We start from the raw sequence: 17,042 nt of genomic DNA, 5'->3' as shown, positions 1-17,042 counted from the left end.
AATCTGGGTGCTTCTGGGGTTAAAATTAGCTGTTGAGTGGTAGTTCAGTAATTTAAGTACTAGATGTAAATACCTTCCCAATAAAGGAGACCTTGATGCTTAAATTCTTCTGTGTATTTATTTGGTGCTAAGTGTCCTCAACATCCATGAAATTAATTAGGAACTGAAGAGTTCAACACATCTCAGATTGAGCTTTTGAATTACTGTTATATTATGTTGCATTTGAATAATCAGCAGGTTTTCATTTTCTGAAAATTTTCAGGTATATATTTCTATAATATACCTAAATATATTATATTATACCTGAATTTTTCAGGTACATATTGGTATACTTACCGAAAGTGATTCTAGGCAGAAACAAGAAAAGACAGATATTGAACGATTATGCCACCTACCAACATAACAGTAAGCAATGTTAGCTTAACAACAAAATCTCTTTACATAATATTCTCTGAAGAAAAAACATTGTACTAATTCATGAAACCAACTGCAGATGCCATCTGATCTTTTGATAAAAGTGATATGAGATATTCTATATGGATCTTTTTCATATGGTATAGGGAATAATTCTTAAAGAGGCAAGCTTAATATTTAAACACAGGATTGCGCAAATTGTGATAATGGACCTAAACAAGCATTAAACTGTTGCGACGTACAATGAGTTATTACTTTCTCTGGTGATTTCACCCTGATGGACAGCTGAACTGTACCACAACCGCTCTCTCACTCCCCCTTCTCAAAGGAAGAGAGGGAGAAAATATGATGGAAAGGGCTCAAGGGTTGAGATAAGGACAGGGAGATCACTCAACAGGTATCGTCAGGGGCAAAACTCAGAATAGGAAGATTAATGCAATTTATTGCCTATTACTAACAGACTAGAGTAGTGAGAACTAAAAGCAAACTACAAACACCCCACCACCATCCAATCCACCCTCTTCTACCTCCTTCCCCTGAGCAGCGCAGGGAAATGGGGAATGGGGGCTGTGGTCAGTCCCTGATACTTCGTCTCCGCCGCTCCTTCACGGTCACTCTCTGCCCCTGCTCCACGTGGGATCCCTCCCACGGGATGCCGTCCTGCCCGAACTGATCCTGCGGGGGCTGCCCACAGGCAGCAGCTCTTCAACAACTGCTCCCACACGGCTCCGTACCACGGGGTCCATCCCCCAGGAGCAAACTGCTCCAGCACGGGTCCCCCACGGGCGGCAGCTCCCCCCAGACCCCCTGCTCCTGCGTGGGCTCCTCTCCACGGGCTGCAGCTCCGGCCCGGGGCCTGCTCCTGCGGGGGCTCTCCATGGGCCGCAGCCTCCTCCAGGCCACCTCCACCTGCTCCACCGGGGGCTCCTCCATGGGCTGCAGCGTGGAGATCTGCTCCATGTACCTTTTGGAGCTGGCTGGAGCTGGCTCTGATCTGACATGGGGCAACTGCTGGGCTCTGCTCACAGAGGCCACCCCTGCAGCCTTCCCCTACTAAAACCTTGCTAGGTAAACCCAGTATTCTTTCTAATTAAGTATGGTATCTGTCTGCAAACTTAATCTCGTTTTGATCATAATCTTAAGGTATTTTTACATTTTTTCATTGTAATAAATGTTTGATTTTTTTTCTAACCAAGAAGAAAACACAACTTGCTTAAAAACAGTTTTGTTATCCCATGAAAAACAGTCCTGTTCAACAAAGAATCTTTCCCTCATCTCACTGGAAATTTAGATTGTGGTGCATCAGATACATTATATCGTCTTCAGATTTAGTCCTTTTCCACTTATCTCTCTAAAAACCTGTGTTCTTGTCAGCTCTCAAAAGCTAAGCAATTATTTTGTTTTCACAGGCCAGGAGTAATTGATGCTTTCCTTTTCCAAATAGACTCTATCAGGAAATATTCAGAAATTTCTGCTATGAAAATTAGATAGAGCCTTTCAGAAAGAAGGAGCAAGAACAGTCATGGGAGATTTGCTAACATTAATGAGAATCTGGTTTCTTCTGTCTCATGTTACTGTTCAGAATGGTCACTTAACTTTTTTAAAACATATGTATTTGTGTTGCTTTGTTTTGGTTTTATTACATGCTAGGCTTTTCTACATATGTTGCTAAGAAGAGGTGGAGGCAGAATAAAGGGGAAGGGCAGACTATGTGTAATCCATTCGGAGCCACTTTAAATGTTTGTAGGAAGGCTGCTGTACTAGAAAGCAAGTGAAACAATTTTCTTTCACACAGTGACAAAGTTTCCATCATGAAAGTAAAACCAGAAACCTATGGATTGGAGATCACAGTATATTGTTTTTAAAAGAGTGATTATCCTATATCTAGGAGCAAAATATTCAATGTTATTTTTTAATTTTGGAAATTTGTTCTAAATACGGGTCTGGGGGTAGGAGGATGAAAATTGGTTAATTTAGAAAGATGACATGGTTTCAGGGTTCTCAGTACAATGGTCATTTTCCCAAACCTTTTCCAACAGGGATTTTGTGGTGTTTTCCAAAGACAGCCAGTCCATTGCATTACCTAGTTTCCTCAGAAATCAAATCCTCCACCAGATCCCATCATTATACTTTGTCACAACTCCCACCAGTTTTTACCAGACTTTTTACTTCTTATTGTCGTAGGAAAGAAAACATTGTCAAGGTATGACGTGTAACAAGTGATAGGTCCAATGACTTGGGCTGGCTGACCACACAGGGGCAAATTATGGCATGTATTAATGCAATATAAAGTTGCTATACAGTGTACTTTAAACTGCTGATGAGCTACTAACACACTCCATGGAAGTTGGTGTCAGTGAGAGAGCAGATCACTAATCAACTGGTTTGCTGTATTAAGTCCTTACCAGGACTTAATTTTCTAAGCATTTTCTCTTCTGTCACTCCAGAAATCTCTCACAGGGCAAAATGTTGAACATCATTGTCATTCAGATGGTCACAGTGTACTGTCTTTACTATTTATTGGAAAGCAAGTAATCAAAATCACTGATGAGAATGAAAAGTAGGTAATGAGATAGTGGGATAGACGGAAGTGGCTGTTTATAACAAAATACAAGCTATTTTTTAAGTGCATCAGCAGCATTGAGTACAACACTATGATCATTAAAAAATATGAAAAATGCATTTGGGAATCATATATCAGTATTACTTGGAGTTAATTACCATAAGTGTCCATATGGAATTTTTAGGTGTACTTGGGAAAAGTATGTAATTTACAGATTCAAGTCAACCCTTCCTATCTATCAGACACAAAGCTCTATGCAGGGTGAAGCATTTCTAAAGAGCTGGAAGTGCTCAGGGAAATGAGGAGGTAGAAGCTTCGAAACAAGCAAAATGCAGTGCTTTTCCACACAGCAGGAATTAAGTTGTAAAGCAGATCGTCAGAAAATACTGTGTTATTCTGAATTATGAATAGGTTCAAGAACAGATTTGTGAAGGTTAATTTTGTTGATGGATGTTGAACATAGATGCAACCTCTGGCTAAGACTTCCCTAAACTGGCCAGAGGCTGCTAAAATATAAAGCTGTCTATATATCATGTTTCCTGCAAGTTTTTCTGTGCATTTGCTAATGGGCATTGTCAGACACGGGATATTCTGGTCTGATGTGATGTGACACTTTATGCATTTTTAAATACTGACACTTAACAAAAAAAAAAAATGACTGAAACGTAACCAAATTCATGGGACTTGCACAAAATCTGGGCACATTTTATGTCTCTGACTTAGTTCTTCAGGACTAAGAGTGCCCTGTACCCATGTTCAGCCTCTGTACTGGTTGCTCACAGTGCACAGGTCATCACAGATGAGACCCTGGGTGCTTTTCTCTCTGAGAATGTTGAACAGCCACTTAGAAGCATAACAAAGCCTGGGTCTCACACTACAGAATGACAGAAATAAGAAGGATAAGGTCTGCAGACGGAAATTTTTAAAGAAACAGTAAGAGGAAGCAAATGACAAATAGTATTTAATGTTGCAAATCTGACAGTGCCAGTGCCAGTGCCAGTGCCAATATTATCAGCATGTCAGTGTAAAGCCTGTGTGCCAGCTCAGCAACTGGACTGCCATGCCTGGCGTGAAGCTGCGGTGGGCTAAATTTCAGAAGAAAAGACAGTCACTGTGACCACTAATTTAAGAAGAATTTGAAACTTAGAAGAATTCTTTTGCTTGAATTTGGTCATGCTGGAAACAACATTCTTCAGAGTTAAGGTTCGATTCACAATGCTGTAAATGTCTGTTTCTCTTCCTCTATGCTCATACAATACTTTGTGTGATGAGGTCCTATATGCTAGGATTTACTATAAAACAAACTAACTGTGATTACAGTATACACATAATGAACACTCATTTAAGGAATAAATATAATTGTAGGTAAAATATCCTAAAAAACAATTGAGTGGAAGACAGCAAATGACAAGAGTAAGGATTGATTTAAAAAAAAATAAAATAATCCTGACTGAAATCCCCATTACATGCTGTCACACTTTTTCACATGTAACTTCTTTTTTGAGATAGCTTATCTTCCTCAGTGGTGTTATTGGAGAGTGTGTCAATGAAATACTACAGCGATTTCCATCAGCTGCCCATGCTGTCCTCTGTGCTGAATGCCCATCCCTCACCTGACACAGTCACTGTCACCACCATAGCTTATTTCCTCACAGTGAACAGTACATTATGTTTCCAGTGGCAAAGAGTAGTTTCTTTTTTAATTGATTTTTTCCCCCTAGGGGACATGATCCCCATGGACATCGCTCTTTTTGGGTAGTACGTAGACAACAGCAGTGTCACTGAGTAACTCTGCGAAGCAGGCTGCTGTTGAGACTGTCGCACAAAATGCTTCTGCTTTGCAAAACTATCTGAATGTACCGGTGCTGTGTGACAACGCACATTCAAAACATTTGCACAAACCTATCCATCCTGCAAATACGGTCTGCAGAGAGATGCATGATAATACGAAATGGAATTTGGTGCCTATCCTAAAGCACTAAAACTGGGGAGACTTTTTTCCACCAGAGCTGTAAAGTACTGCATCACCCCTTACGAATGGTCTGCTTCTTAGAAAGATAAATGGAGCCCCTAAGAACTGCAATTAGTTACCATCAATTTGGGATGAGCGTAAAAATGATGAATACTCGCATAGGTAATAAAGTGGAGGTGAAACTGATTGTTTTTAATTTGGGGCCAGCACAACAGCCTCCATTAACCAATATAGCCAATAGTCTATGAGTTGGCTTCACTCCAAAATTTGATTTGGTGCTGCTTTTAATGTTTGCTCTGCAATCACAAACATTTTGTTCCTGGGTACATCAGATCCAGGCGGCTTTTTAAATACAGAAATGCTTAAGTACAACAGTTTTAAAGAAAAACAAACCACAACTTCCCTTTAGGAAGACTCAATTACAACAACAAAACAAACAAACAAACAAAAATGACTCTAGACTTAGAAACTTTATTTAATTCAGATACTACTTGGAAGATAACAGAAGTTGTACACTGCTGTACACATATATACAGTGTAAACTGCTGTATATTAATTCTTTTTCACAGCACCACATTACGTTCAGATTATGGTGATTCTCAAGTATAAAATTAAGTACAGAACAAATTCCTTCAGGTTCAGAAGTGCTGAGATCTGCAGTTGTCTCTTAAGCCAGTGGGAACTTCAGATGCTTGGCACTCATGAAAATAAAGTGAAAATAAAAAATAAAGATATCTGAAAATCTAGATGCTTGACAATAAACATTACCTTCTGCTCCCTTTCCAGTTCCCTTGAAATTTACATGCAACTTGTTTTGCAGGTGAAATGAGCTCAGACAGGTGCTTTTATGGTTACATATGTACATGTTCTTTTATTCAACAAATGGATCTCTTCTTCCATCAGATATTTTGGAAGAGGATTGCTTTTCATGATGAATGGGTATGATGTGATGTATCGTAAGTATATGCCATCCAGAAGTCTGTTTCTTTAACAAATATTCATATAAGTAAGCACCACTTTACTTTAACACTGAGGGTACACTGAGATGCATTACCAGTAAAGTACAGTGATAAAGCCAATAAGGAAATAAGATAGAAATAAAGATTTCTCTACACCATGAACTCTTGAGGTCCCATCTTATAGTCCTTATTCAGTGAACTCCCTCTCTGAATGCAAGGGGATAGAAAGACTTGGAAAAAAACAACCATGTTTGAAATTATTGTGGTCCAAATTAGCTTGACAATAAAATGGCTTGTACTTTAAAGACGACGCATGAGGCTAACTAAATGGAGACCCTATCTCACCTTATCTGGTATACAGAAATTAAAGACCTAGATATACAATTCCTAGAAAAGGGAACTTGGATTTATGGACACAATGAGAATCAACACTAAAACAAACAATTAAGCATTTCTGTTTAAAAAGAACTAATGATTTGGTTATATATATAAAAAAAAAGAAAAAAAGAAAAAGAGGAAAACTGAATTCACTTTGACAAAAACAGCTCTCAATTTTCCTTCTAATGTGATATGACTCATCTCAAAGCCATTGCAAAAGCAGTAAACAAACTACACCAACTCAGTAGCCGTCATCTGCCATGAACCTTTTAAAAAGAAAACTATTACTGAGCTACTTTTCTTGTCTTATATACAGAGAAACTTATTTTCCCAGTGGAAACAGCACTTCACTTTATCTTCATTTCTTTTACCATGCTTCCCTCACGGCTAACATCAACCTATGAAGTACCTCTGTAAGACAATAATTTATTTCCACGAGAAGCAAATTAAAGTAATTTGGACTAGTTTTACATATTTTCAAAACAATTTATTTCTGTGAAATAAATCAAAAGGTTAGTAATATATTTTATGTGGCAAGTATCTTTGATAGCATTTTAGGTATGTGGCCTGTTGATTCTGTTCCTCATTCATTGAACTAATTTTATAATTGGAACTGTAAAAGAAATAAAATGATTAGTCCTCCTTTGTTCTATAATCCCTTTATAATCTAATTTCTTCAAAATAGCTGCAAGATAATATATTGTCATGAAGATCAAAACAACAACTATAAGCTGGCTTCTCCACTCTTCATCATCTGTTATTGTTTCTATGATGACTATTTATTATTATCACATAGCTAATAAATGAAATGTAAATCACTCAATAATGCATCTGAAGTAAGCTTCTCTACTGGTGTAAATCAACTGAGATCCATGGAGAGGTTTTCATGATGTTATATTTTTTACAATAGTTCCTGTTTGCAGATTTTCAAATCCTTTGGGTCAGGCCCTTCACTGTGCTAAATGATATTAAACTAAAAAAAAAAGAGCAACTTCATTTTCCGAAATATTCCCTGATTCATTGCTTTAAAGAAATGACTTCAGAGCTTCTCAAGAGTTGACAGGGAAAATCTAAATTGTCATGGCAACATGAGTTGAAGAAATCCTTCTTTGCTGTTTGCATAGATCATCTCCATGCTATCAGTCTGTTTACTAAATGTTGCTAAAGAAAGCAGTTAAAGGTTAATCTCTCCTCAGAAACAAATAAATTATATAACCACTGAAAACCAGTGGAGTGAGATATACTTCAGCTAGGTCAAAAATTGTGAGGCAACATGTATCTTCAATGTAAATAATGTTTCTGTTATTTGTTATTCTGTTATTCTGTTATTAAATGTTATTTGCATAACATTTCATATTAATAATAGCAACGAAGAGCTCAATTTTTTTGTATTCCCGTTATTATTAGATTTGTTCTAGCAACCATATTTTAATATAAGTTCTCTCTTTGATGTGTGGTTATAACAAAAGCTAGACTCAAAGACCATTATGTTTAATAAATTTTGTGTGTGTGCATGTGTGCTTATGAGCATGTTTGCACGCATGCATCCGTGTGAGTTCCCCTGCCTTTGGATCAGGTCACGCATGGGCACCCCAAACTGTCCAACTGAGGACTAGATCACAACTAGTTCTGCGTAGCAGAATGCGTTATCTCTACAGACTGTCAGATCTGTTTCAAATTAACAACCTTATGTACCTGGAAAAAAAGAAAAAAAAAAGAAAAAAAAAGGAAAAATTCAGCATTAACATGTATTATAAATAAATACCATGATAAAGCTTCCCCTATAAAGGTTTCATATGTAAACAATGTATAAATGGTTGAGTACAGCCCACGATCAAAATGGTACTACTGCTGCCACTGTTGACTTCTTAAAATCTATTAGCACTACATTCTTCAGCGTGAGAGACACTGCAAACAATGGGTCAAGGTGTGTGCTGAGGATATTTACAAGCTAAGATAAAGAAAATCAATTTAATTTCTCAAGAGGAATGTCTACAAATATAGAGGGTCACAGACTGTGATATTAACAAATGCTTGATTGTACTGAGGTTCTAAAAGTGAAAAATAAAACGGTTTTTCCCCCCACAAAATGATTGGTATGACTCAATCCATGTATTATAAGAAACATCAGCAGGATACCAATACAGAATCTGGCTGCTGGGACAAGGCTAAAATAGTGTACTTAGTCACTTGGAAGCAGTTGGATTCTGCACTGATATCCCACAGATATTAGTGAGAATAGAGTGATTTGTCATGACCATTTGTTTCATGACCGGAAGCATGTAAAATTAGTCTGAAAATAAGTTAAACTCTTTGCATTTGTTTTAATTTTATTAAAATGTCCCCTTCAAAAACTTCACCGTTATGCAAGAATCTCTACAATCAGGACAAATAAAAAGAGAAACAATGGGTCAAAATGATCCTATTTGCTGCTTGTTTTCTTACGTAATGACATTAAAAGCATCACTCTTCCCTGTTTTCTTGTTGTCACTGTCACCTGCACTCTTTTTCTAAAGTACAGTACAACTCAGGTTCCCCGAACTCACACATATTTCTGCAATATCTGGTGGCTTGTTCCCTGGCAAAATGGCTGCTATGTTGCCTGCACCTCCAGCTGTGCTGTACGCTGTTGGGTTGGTATGGATCCCAAATTCCTCGGCATCTACTTTATATGCACCATGAGATCAGAGTGAGCCCTGGTGCACTCCTAAAAGGCAACTTCTACCTCAAGAACAGTGCTCAAAGGCAAACCTAAGCTCTCTTTCACATATTTTGGATACACTATGCAGAGAGAATCAATCTCCCTGACCCGTTTCAGCAACAGACATTGCAAGCACAGTGAAGGTGCTTTTAAACCCAAGCTACTGCTGGACCACTATATAAAAAATAAAACACCTTGTTTGTGGTGCCAGCCTCTTTAGGCACTGCACATTGCTGGTGTTTCAGCAGCAGTGTAGGCAAAAAAAGTTTGAATGTTCATGTTCTCTTAGTTTTTGCATGTGAACTCGATATTGTGAGTAACACAAGTCAAAGGAAGAAAATAATGATTTATGAAGTATTATACCTTGGCTACATTTGATCTGAAAATCATAGGATGAGGAAAAGATGTATCTCTAGCCCCAGATTTGCTTTCCGACAAATGTCAAAAGCCTGGTGGAAACAACCGAACTGTAAGAACATTTCAATAAAGGAATTGAATCTAGGTGTTGAAATATCTGTCTATATTAAAAACAAGGAAAACTTTCAGAAAAGAAATGAGAAATATTTCATGTTTTGCAAAAATTGCATTAAAAAGTTATCACCTTGAAACTTAGAATAGGGCATGAAGCAGGTGCTGCAAAAGGTAATGTTAAAACGCTGACAATATTTTATGCAATAGTTTGCAAAACAAACACTGCACACATAGTTTTATTCATTATTATTTATTCAACCCTCTGTCAGCTGCAGTGCTGCAAACATTTCTTTTGGAAAGCCACTGTACAATGGAGACATGAATAGGGAACATGATTCTGTACTTCAGTATCCATGGGATACTGTAGGAAAGACATAAAACATCCAAAGACTAAAATGATACTATGTTTCTCTGTATATCATCCTTCATAATTTCTTTAAGGAAAAGGGGAAAAATTGAAAAGAAAAAAAAAAAAAAGAGGAAGCAAGGCAGAGGTCACATAAAGCCATACTTTGAGATACAAATAATCGTTTAAAAACAAATTACTTTTTTAAGTAAATAAACCCTTTAATATTTTCAGGGGTGATTGCTTGGATTCATATATTCCTGTCACCACCACCCCTTTTTTTTTTTGGTGTTTCATGGATTTTCATGGATTCTCTGTCAGAAGTACTTGGTCACAAGAAATCATTAAACAGGATCTGGATCCACTATTCTGCTACAGTATCTACTGTGTTTGTCTTATTCAGAGTAGCAATATTTTCACAAGTGGCCAATTCAGATACTGCCAAAGTCAATAGAAATTTCAGTTTCAACTGCAGTAGAATAGGGCCACACAACTGTGCATAGTTACCTTTTCCTTGACACTGATGACTCAAAAAATTAAACTGAAAGAGGAGGAATCACTATTTCAGAACATGCATTAATGTATTGTTAAAATGCAGAATCTAAAATTATAAAGCTGTAGCAAACTGTGATTAATTGTTATATTGGAAATTAGAACATTACTAAATTGCAAGGAATTGTGATTTTTTTTTTTTTTTTGCTTATCTTTTGCTAAAAGCAAATCATTGATAATACTCTGATTAATCAAGAGGAATTCTGGTTAATCATAAGCAATATAACAGTGATTAAATCTTGCTCTGCTCTTTTAACTGAATATGCCCAACAGGTAAAAATGGCAAGAAACTTATTCTTCCTCTCTCTCTCTCCCTCTCTCTCTCTCTCTCTCTCTCTTTTTAATGAGTAAGAAATGCAGAAAAAATGTTTGTCTCCTAGCAAGTAATACTTGTTATTGGCAATAAGATGCAGTATTACTCTTGTAAGAGTTTTCAGTGCATGCGTGCTTCCATTTACCGTTCAATTACTAAATGCAGGCAACTGATGAATGTTGCCTTTGTGTGTCAATATAACACTAGCAATAATCCAAGTAATTTGTTTAAGCAGTTATTCCATGGAGAAATGCTGATAACAAATGTAGTGTAGATTTTCTCGAATGCAATAGAAATGCCATATAGTTGAATGAAATCTTTCATCTAACCAGAATAAAGATGTGTGAGGACAAAGTAAGATCTCGCAGCTTTCCTCAGGCATTAATGGCATTTTTTCTCAGTTTCAAAAGTTACTGGTTGATAAAAATGGTTTAAAGGAAACTGCATCTGACGTAGAAAAGTAAAGTAAAAGAAACTGATTCATACCCATTAGGAGAATTTCCATATGATTCTCATTCTTTGCTCACTGCAGAAATTGGAAGAACATACAATTTAGCTCATTTGAATCTCCCTAATTTTGCAATCACATGGATAACTAGAGACTAGCTTCTTATTTGGGAACCCTGACTGAAATCCAGTTGTATACTCGAATTTCAGAAGAAATCATGGCAAATACTTATGCTATTAATTCACTGCTAGACTTAAACCAGCAATTCCCCTTTCGACACTGCAGCCCCTGGTGGTTACAGGGAACCCAGCACCATACTGCGGTAGATCTTACACCTGCAGCTGTTTACTTGCACAACAATGCTATCGTGTTCAAAGAGACATGATGGCTCAATACAGAATTGAGCAAAATGAATTAAATCGTATCTTTAATGTCATTGGAGGCATTATACAGCCACATTATTAAGCAGTTACTTCTCTGAGGAAAGGTTGCAAGAGGAAGTTTAATGTGACAGCATATGGATGGCATTGCTTCAAGAAGTTGAAATCAGTGGTCCCTACACCTTTTTTCAGCCTTTCTAGGGTGCATGGTAAATATTGGATGCATTGTTTTCTGTTTAAAATATTCACAGATAAGTGTAAGTTTCAAATTGTTTCTAATTCAGGGAGGCTGAAGTTTTAATGACTGTAAATAGTACTGGGGCTGAAGACCTGTAGATGTCTTTTAAAAATTTGCATACATCAATGCATATGTAATGATACAATTATATAATGAGTAATAAAGAGATGAAGAGCTAGATTCCATGTTTGCATAGAAAAAGAATTCTGCAGGGAAAAAAAAAACTTCAAATCCACTTGCCCCCCCCCCCCCCAAAAAAAAAAAGCCTGATCAAAATCTTGCATGTCTCTGTAGAGGGTCATGAGAATTACAGTAAGTAAAACAAACAAACAGGACATAATCCACATAATGTTTCCCATATCTATAAATCGCAGAAGATGCTGACTTGTCCTCACAGATTTTGCTACATCCTGAAGTTCATGTGTGCTCATGCCTGCATGTCCTTGTAGGCTGTCACCAGCTCCTCACACCAATATCCTGCTCCACTTGCAGAGAAACTGGGAACCTTGGTACTGGGTGGTGGTGCCAATTCAAATCTCATTGGTGGCTTCAAAGGTATGGAGTGATTGTTAGGGGAATCTTTGTTGAACTGCTATGTTCTGCACCATATTATATTCAGTTTTTGCATACTTCCCATATGGAGTTAAGAACATTATAGACATATCTTAATGCAAAATCAGGTAAGATACAAATTACCAGAAAGTAAGTAATTTTTAACATTAGAGTATTATAGCTTAATCATGTGGTCAGAGCTGGCTATTCTGTTTTCTGTCCTTCCATGGCCATTTCCCCATTGGTCTGGAGGTGGGGTGTGGAATGCATCCACAAAACACTTTGTTTTGCAGTTGGGTATCCAACACCTGGCTCTGCTGTTCTTTAAAAGATCTTTTTTTTTTTTTTTTTTTCAGCTCTTTTTCCCTAGAATTGCTTTAGCCTTCTCTGAAAGAGAATGGAGCCTCTCTAGAGAGACCAGCTTCACAGTTTGAGAAACACTGCTATGGAGAGAGAGAAAATACATGACTGTAAAAGAGAGAAACATTCACAGTTCAACAAGAGTAGGCCTTAAACATAGTGGGAACTTTGTATGATGTAGTCACAGCAATTATTTTGACAAAGTGATAACAGCAAACAGAAGGTGCATAAAATGTTTTAGTTTTTATTTCTAAAAAACAACAATAACAAAAAAAAAGCAAACAAAAAACCTCAAAACAACAAAATGCTAAGCTATAGATGAAGGAGTCCTTTCACTGCCTGGATTTGATTTAAGAACAGGAATGTGTTCCCTTTGCTATTTCCATTAAACTGAATAATACTTCTGAAGTTGTACCATAAAAAAAAAAAAAGCCTGCTTATGCCCCCCTCCCTTTTTTTTTTTTTTTTTTTTTTAGGCAATTAGGTGATGATGAAGGTGTTATATCTGGCTATCTTAAAAAGTCCAGGAAATGATCTTCAAAACATATAATGGGATGATTTAAAGAATTACGCAATTTGTATTTTTACACTGGTAATAGATTGTCCACAGATCTCAGATCACAGCATAAAGACATTTTCATCTTTTATCTTGAATTCTAGTCTGATTTTGGGTTAAATTACCATTTCTTCTCTAGCAGTTTGGTTTTTTTTTTTTAATCAAAAAAAAAAAAAGCAGAGATGTGTTTCAAGTAAATCAAGATGTTTTTATGTTTGCTTTTGTGAGGATATAGCCTATTAGAATTAGCAAATAGCTCTATAAACATGCCCATCTTAACATGCAGAGCTGAGCACGGTGCTGCCTGCCTTGTTGAGGCGTGATTGCTCTGATGGGGTAGTTTCTGGGCAAGTGGTTCCTTTGAAGGACTGCGTGCTAATTCCCCTTGATGTTTAAAGCACGGTAGACAGGGAAGGTTCTCCCAAATGTTTTCCAGAATACTCAGATGCCTCAGTCAGATCAAACGAGTCCAAAGAAATGTACAGAGCTGCACCTCAAGTCTACCACAAGGAAAGATGACGTATGTTCATTTTCGTCCTTTCTTTTTTCCTTTAAAAGTTACAGACAATTGCACAGCCACAGAGGGCTTGCATTTTCTTTCATAATGAGCAACAATGTGAAAATCAGCCCACCTCTTCTTTACTGAAAGATAAGGGAAAGCGTGTGGCAACACCTCCAGAAATTCAAAGTTTTGTTGTTGTTGTTATTGTGTTTTTTTTTTAATCATAACAAGCCCAAACAAACTCAAAATGATGTGAATTCCTGTCACAGTGACTACCAAATTACTTGATTACCAAGGGGCAGGTAAAACGAAGAGTTCTGGGGATATATTAATTAAAATTGTACGTGCTCCTGAAAGCCCATGCTCTCCACGTTACTAAGGAAGGAGTTCTTTCACTCTCAAAACTACAAATGTAATTTTAGCCTCAGGATTACATTTGACTAAATATAGATACCTGTGCTCAATTGCCCGGGAAGGTAAATGGGAAAGAATTATGTCAAATGTCCCCGCTGGTTCCCCCTTCTACCTGTTGTTTGACTTCAATATTAAGTCAGTTTGTAGCCTTTAAGTAGGTGTGTTGCTGCTCCACATTAAGCGAGGTATAATTACATTCTGCAGAGCAGCATCAGAGGCAGTGCCCGAGTGTTCCTGGCAAAGCCTTTGTATGTAAGCAAAACACGTCGGATCTCCGCTGAATAACCATGATCCAGCCTCCAGCTTTTCATATGTGCTGTCAGCCATGAAAAGAAAACACTTAAATGTCAAACGACAGAACCAGCCACAGTGTATTTAACAAATGAGCCGCGGGTGTCGGCCCGCCCCGGGAGCCGGCGGGGCCGGGGGGCGGCCGGGTGCAGCTCCGGGGGGGTCGGGGGGGGGTCGGAGGGAGGCAGCGGGGCGGGTGCTGGAAGTTTGGGCAGGGCGAGGACACCGCGCAGCATCCCTCCGTTGGGAGGAGAGGGGATGCGGGTAGCTCAGAGAAGGGGAGCTGGGCTGAGCCGGGCTGAGCTGAGCAGAGCTGAGCCGAGCCGAACCGAGCCGGGCAGAGCCGAGCTGAGCCCCCCCCCGCGACCAGAGCAGGGCCGGGGGCAGCCGAGCGGCGCTGTCTGGCCAAGCGAGGCAGCGCCAGGATTTGGGCAGAGGCGCGGTGCGGAGCCGCAGCAGCTTCCCCGGACCGGGCACAGCTCCCGGCAGGCTGCCGGCAGCCCGGGCCGGCCTTCCACCGCCTCTCCCTGCGGATCCCGGCTGCCAAAAAGGGGGGGCACCCCGCAGCGCTGGCCCCCCGGGAGCCCGGCCCCGGGGAGGGGGGGGGGGGAAAGGGGCTCCGGCAGCCTCGCCCCGCAGCCCGGGCCGCGGTGGTCTCGCCCCCCTCCCCTCCTGCATCCTCCTCCCCTCCCTCCCCCCTGCAGAGGGCGAGTGAAATAATATTTTTATTTTTTTTTTTAAATGGGAAAAATAAAATGGTGGGAGCGATGCAAAGCGCCTTGGAAGGGTTAAAGGAGTCTCGCACAGCACAGACCGCAAGGGGACCCGTCCTCCCGGAGGCAGGCAGGAACAGCCGGGAGCGAGGTGGGAGAGGGAAGAGGCTGTAACGGGGACAGGTGCTCGGCTGCGAGCAGCCTCCCTCCCTCCCAGCCTCCTTCCCTCCCTGCCTCTCTCCCTCCCTCCCTCGCTCCCGCACACACGCACTCGCATCCCTCTCCCAGCACGAAAAAAGCACGGGGCTAACGAGAGGCGAAGTGAATAATGGGCAAGTTGTTGTCTCCAGCGATGAGGCAAGTGGTGGGGCTGAGGCCAGCACCGAAGTTGTGTAACCCAATTCTCCACCGTCACCCCCCTCGTTTCTCCTCCCTCCCACCCCATTGATTTTAAGGAGAAACCCAGCCGGGGGTGGGAGACGCCCCCCACCTCACCGAGCTGCGAGGAGCCCCCATCCCTCGGGCACGGAGAGGGGGACCCCGGCCCCCCGCATCCACACCTCCCCGCGACTTGCGGGGAGCGGAGCCGGCCGAAGGCAGGCGGGGGCGGCTCTCGGCGGCCACCCACTCCCCCCGAGCACGGCGAAGGCAGGGGAGGCGGGGAGAGCCAAACTTGCCAGCCCGGGGACTGTCCCTCGCACGGCAGCGAGTGCCGTTGGTGCGTGTGCGGAGAGCGAAGTGTTCCCAAACTCCGGCGCTGCCCAGGGGGGGCTGGATGCGCTGCCCAGGGGGGGCTGGATGCCCGAGGCTCCCCCGCCGGCACCGCGGCAGCCGCTGCCCGGCTGCCGGGGCCGGTGCCCCCCGCGGGAGGTGGCAGCCGGGAACCGAGCCCTCGGGGAGCACCGGCGGACACGGGGAGACGGAGGGAGGGAGGCAGAGAGATGGGAGCCCCGGCTCGGGGAGCCTTGGGGGCGAGAGGGCAGAGCCCATGCGAGCGGTTAGCGGGGCGAATCGGTGCCGTAACCACAGCCCGCGCGGATCCGGTGTAGACCCTAATGCAAGAAACCCCAGTCTTACCCTGAGCTGCAGTGAGGAGCCCCGCGCAGAAAACCAGCAGAGACTTGAATTTCCTCCACGCAGTCATGTCCGCAGTTATTCCACACACACACACACTCACACCAAAACCCCCGGCGGCTCTTGTCGGCTGCGCCCTCGTCCTCCGAGCGGCGGCGGGGCTGAGGACAGCGCCAAATCCCCCCGGCGGGGCGAGGAGAGGCGGAGAGGAGCGCTCCGGGTCCCGAGCGCCGCGCAGCGCCCGACGCCTCCTGCAGGACTGCGCGGGCGGCTGGCTCCGCTCCGCTCCCAGCATCAGTCCCGCTCCGCGCCGGGGCTGAGCCGCTCCGCACCCGCGGAGCCCCGGCGCCGCCGGCCGGCCGCCCGGGGGACGGGAGGCTTGGGGAGGAGGCGCGGCGGGCGGCGCGGCATCCACGGCCGCCGGAGGGGAGAGCCGGGCGAGCGGCGGCGGGAGAGGGCTGCGGGGAGTGCGAGGAAGAGGAGGAGGAGGAGGAGGAGGAGGGGAGAGGGAGGGATCGAGGCGAGAGCGGCGCAGGCAGCGCAGCGGAGAGCCTGCCAGCCACACGAGAAGCAGCAGCAGCAGCCGCCGCCGCCGCCGCCGCCGGACTCAACCATCACTTCCCACCGAGAGGGGAAGGGGACGGCGCTGCGCAGCCGAGCCCGCAGCCGCCCCGCACCGCCGGCCAGCCCCCACGGACCCCCCCGGGGGCTGCCGCCGCCTCTCCCGCTCGCCCCGGCCACGGCCCCGCACGGGCACGGGCACCGCAGGGCTCCCGGGTGGCTGCCGATGCTCGCCCCCAGAGAGCCCCCCGGAGGGATGAAGGAGCCCCCAGGGGAATGAAGGA

At 42.5% G+C, this 17,042-nt stretch overlaps 1 protein-coding gene across 3 annotated transcripts in view; it reads right to left on the bottom strand.

Moving 5' to 3' along the window:
* CSMD1 (CUB and Sushi multiple domains 1) overlaps positions 1-16,804 on the bottom strand; it is a 1,150,295-nt gene extending 1,133,491 nt beyond the window's left edge. For all 3 annotated transcript variants that reach the window (XM_048078081.2, XM_048078083.2, XM_048078082.2), the window contains exon 1: positions 16,201-16,804. In XM_048078081.2, coding sequence (XP_047934038.1) covers positions 16,201-16,492 — 292 coding nt within the window. In that variant the 5' untranslated portion in view covers positions 16,493-16,804. The remainder of the gene's footprint in view (positions 1-16,200) is intronic.
* Positions 16,805-17,042: the final 238 nt, after the last annotated feature.

Source organism: Anser cygnoides, chromosome 3 (assembly GCF_040182565.1).
Source record: "Anser cygnoides isolate HZ-2024a breed goose chromosome 3, Taihu_goose_T2T_genome, whole genome shotgun sequence".
Classification (NCBI taxonomy): domain Eukaryota; kingdom Metazoa; phylum Chordata; class Aves; order Anseriformes; family Anatidae; genus Anser; species Anser cygnoides.
Note: the sequence above shows the minus strand (reverse complement) of the source record. Positions and strands in the feature narration are given on the sequence as shown.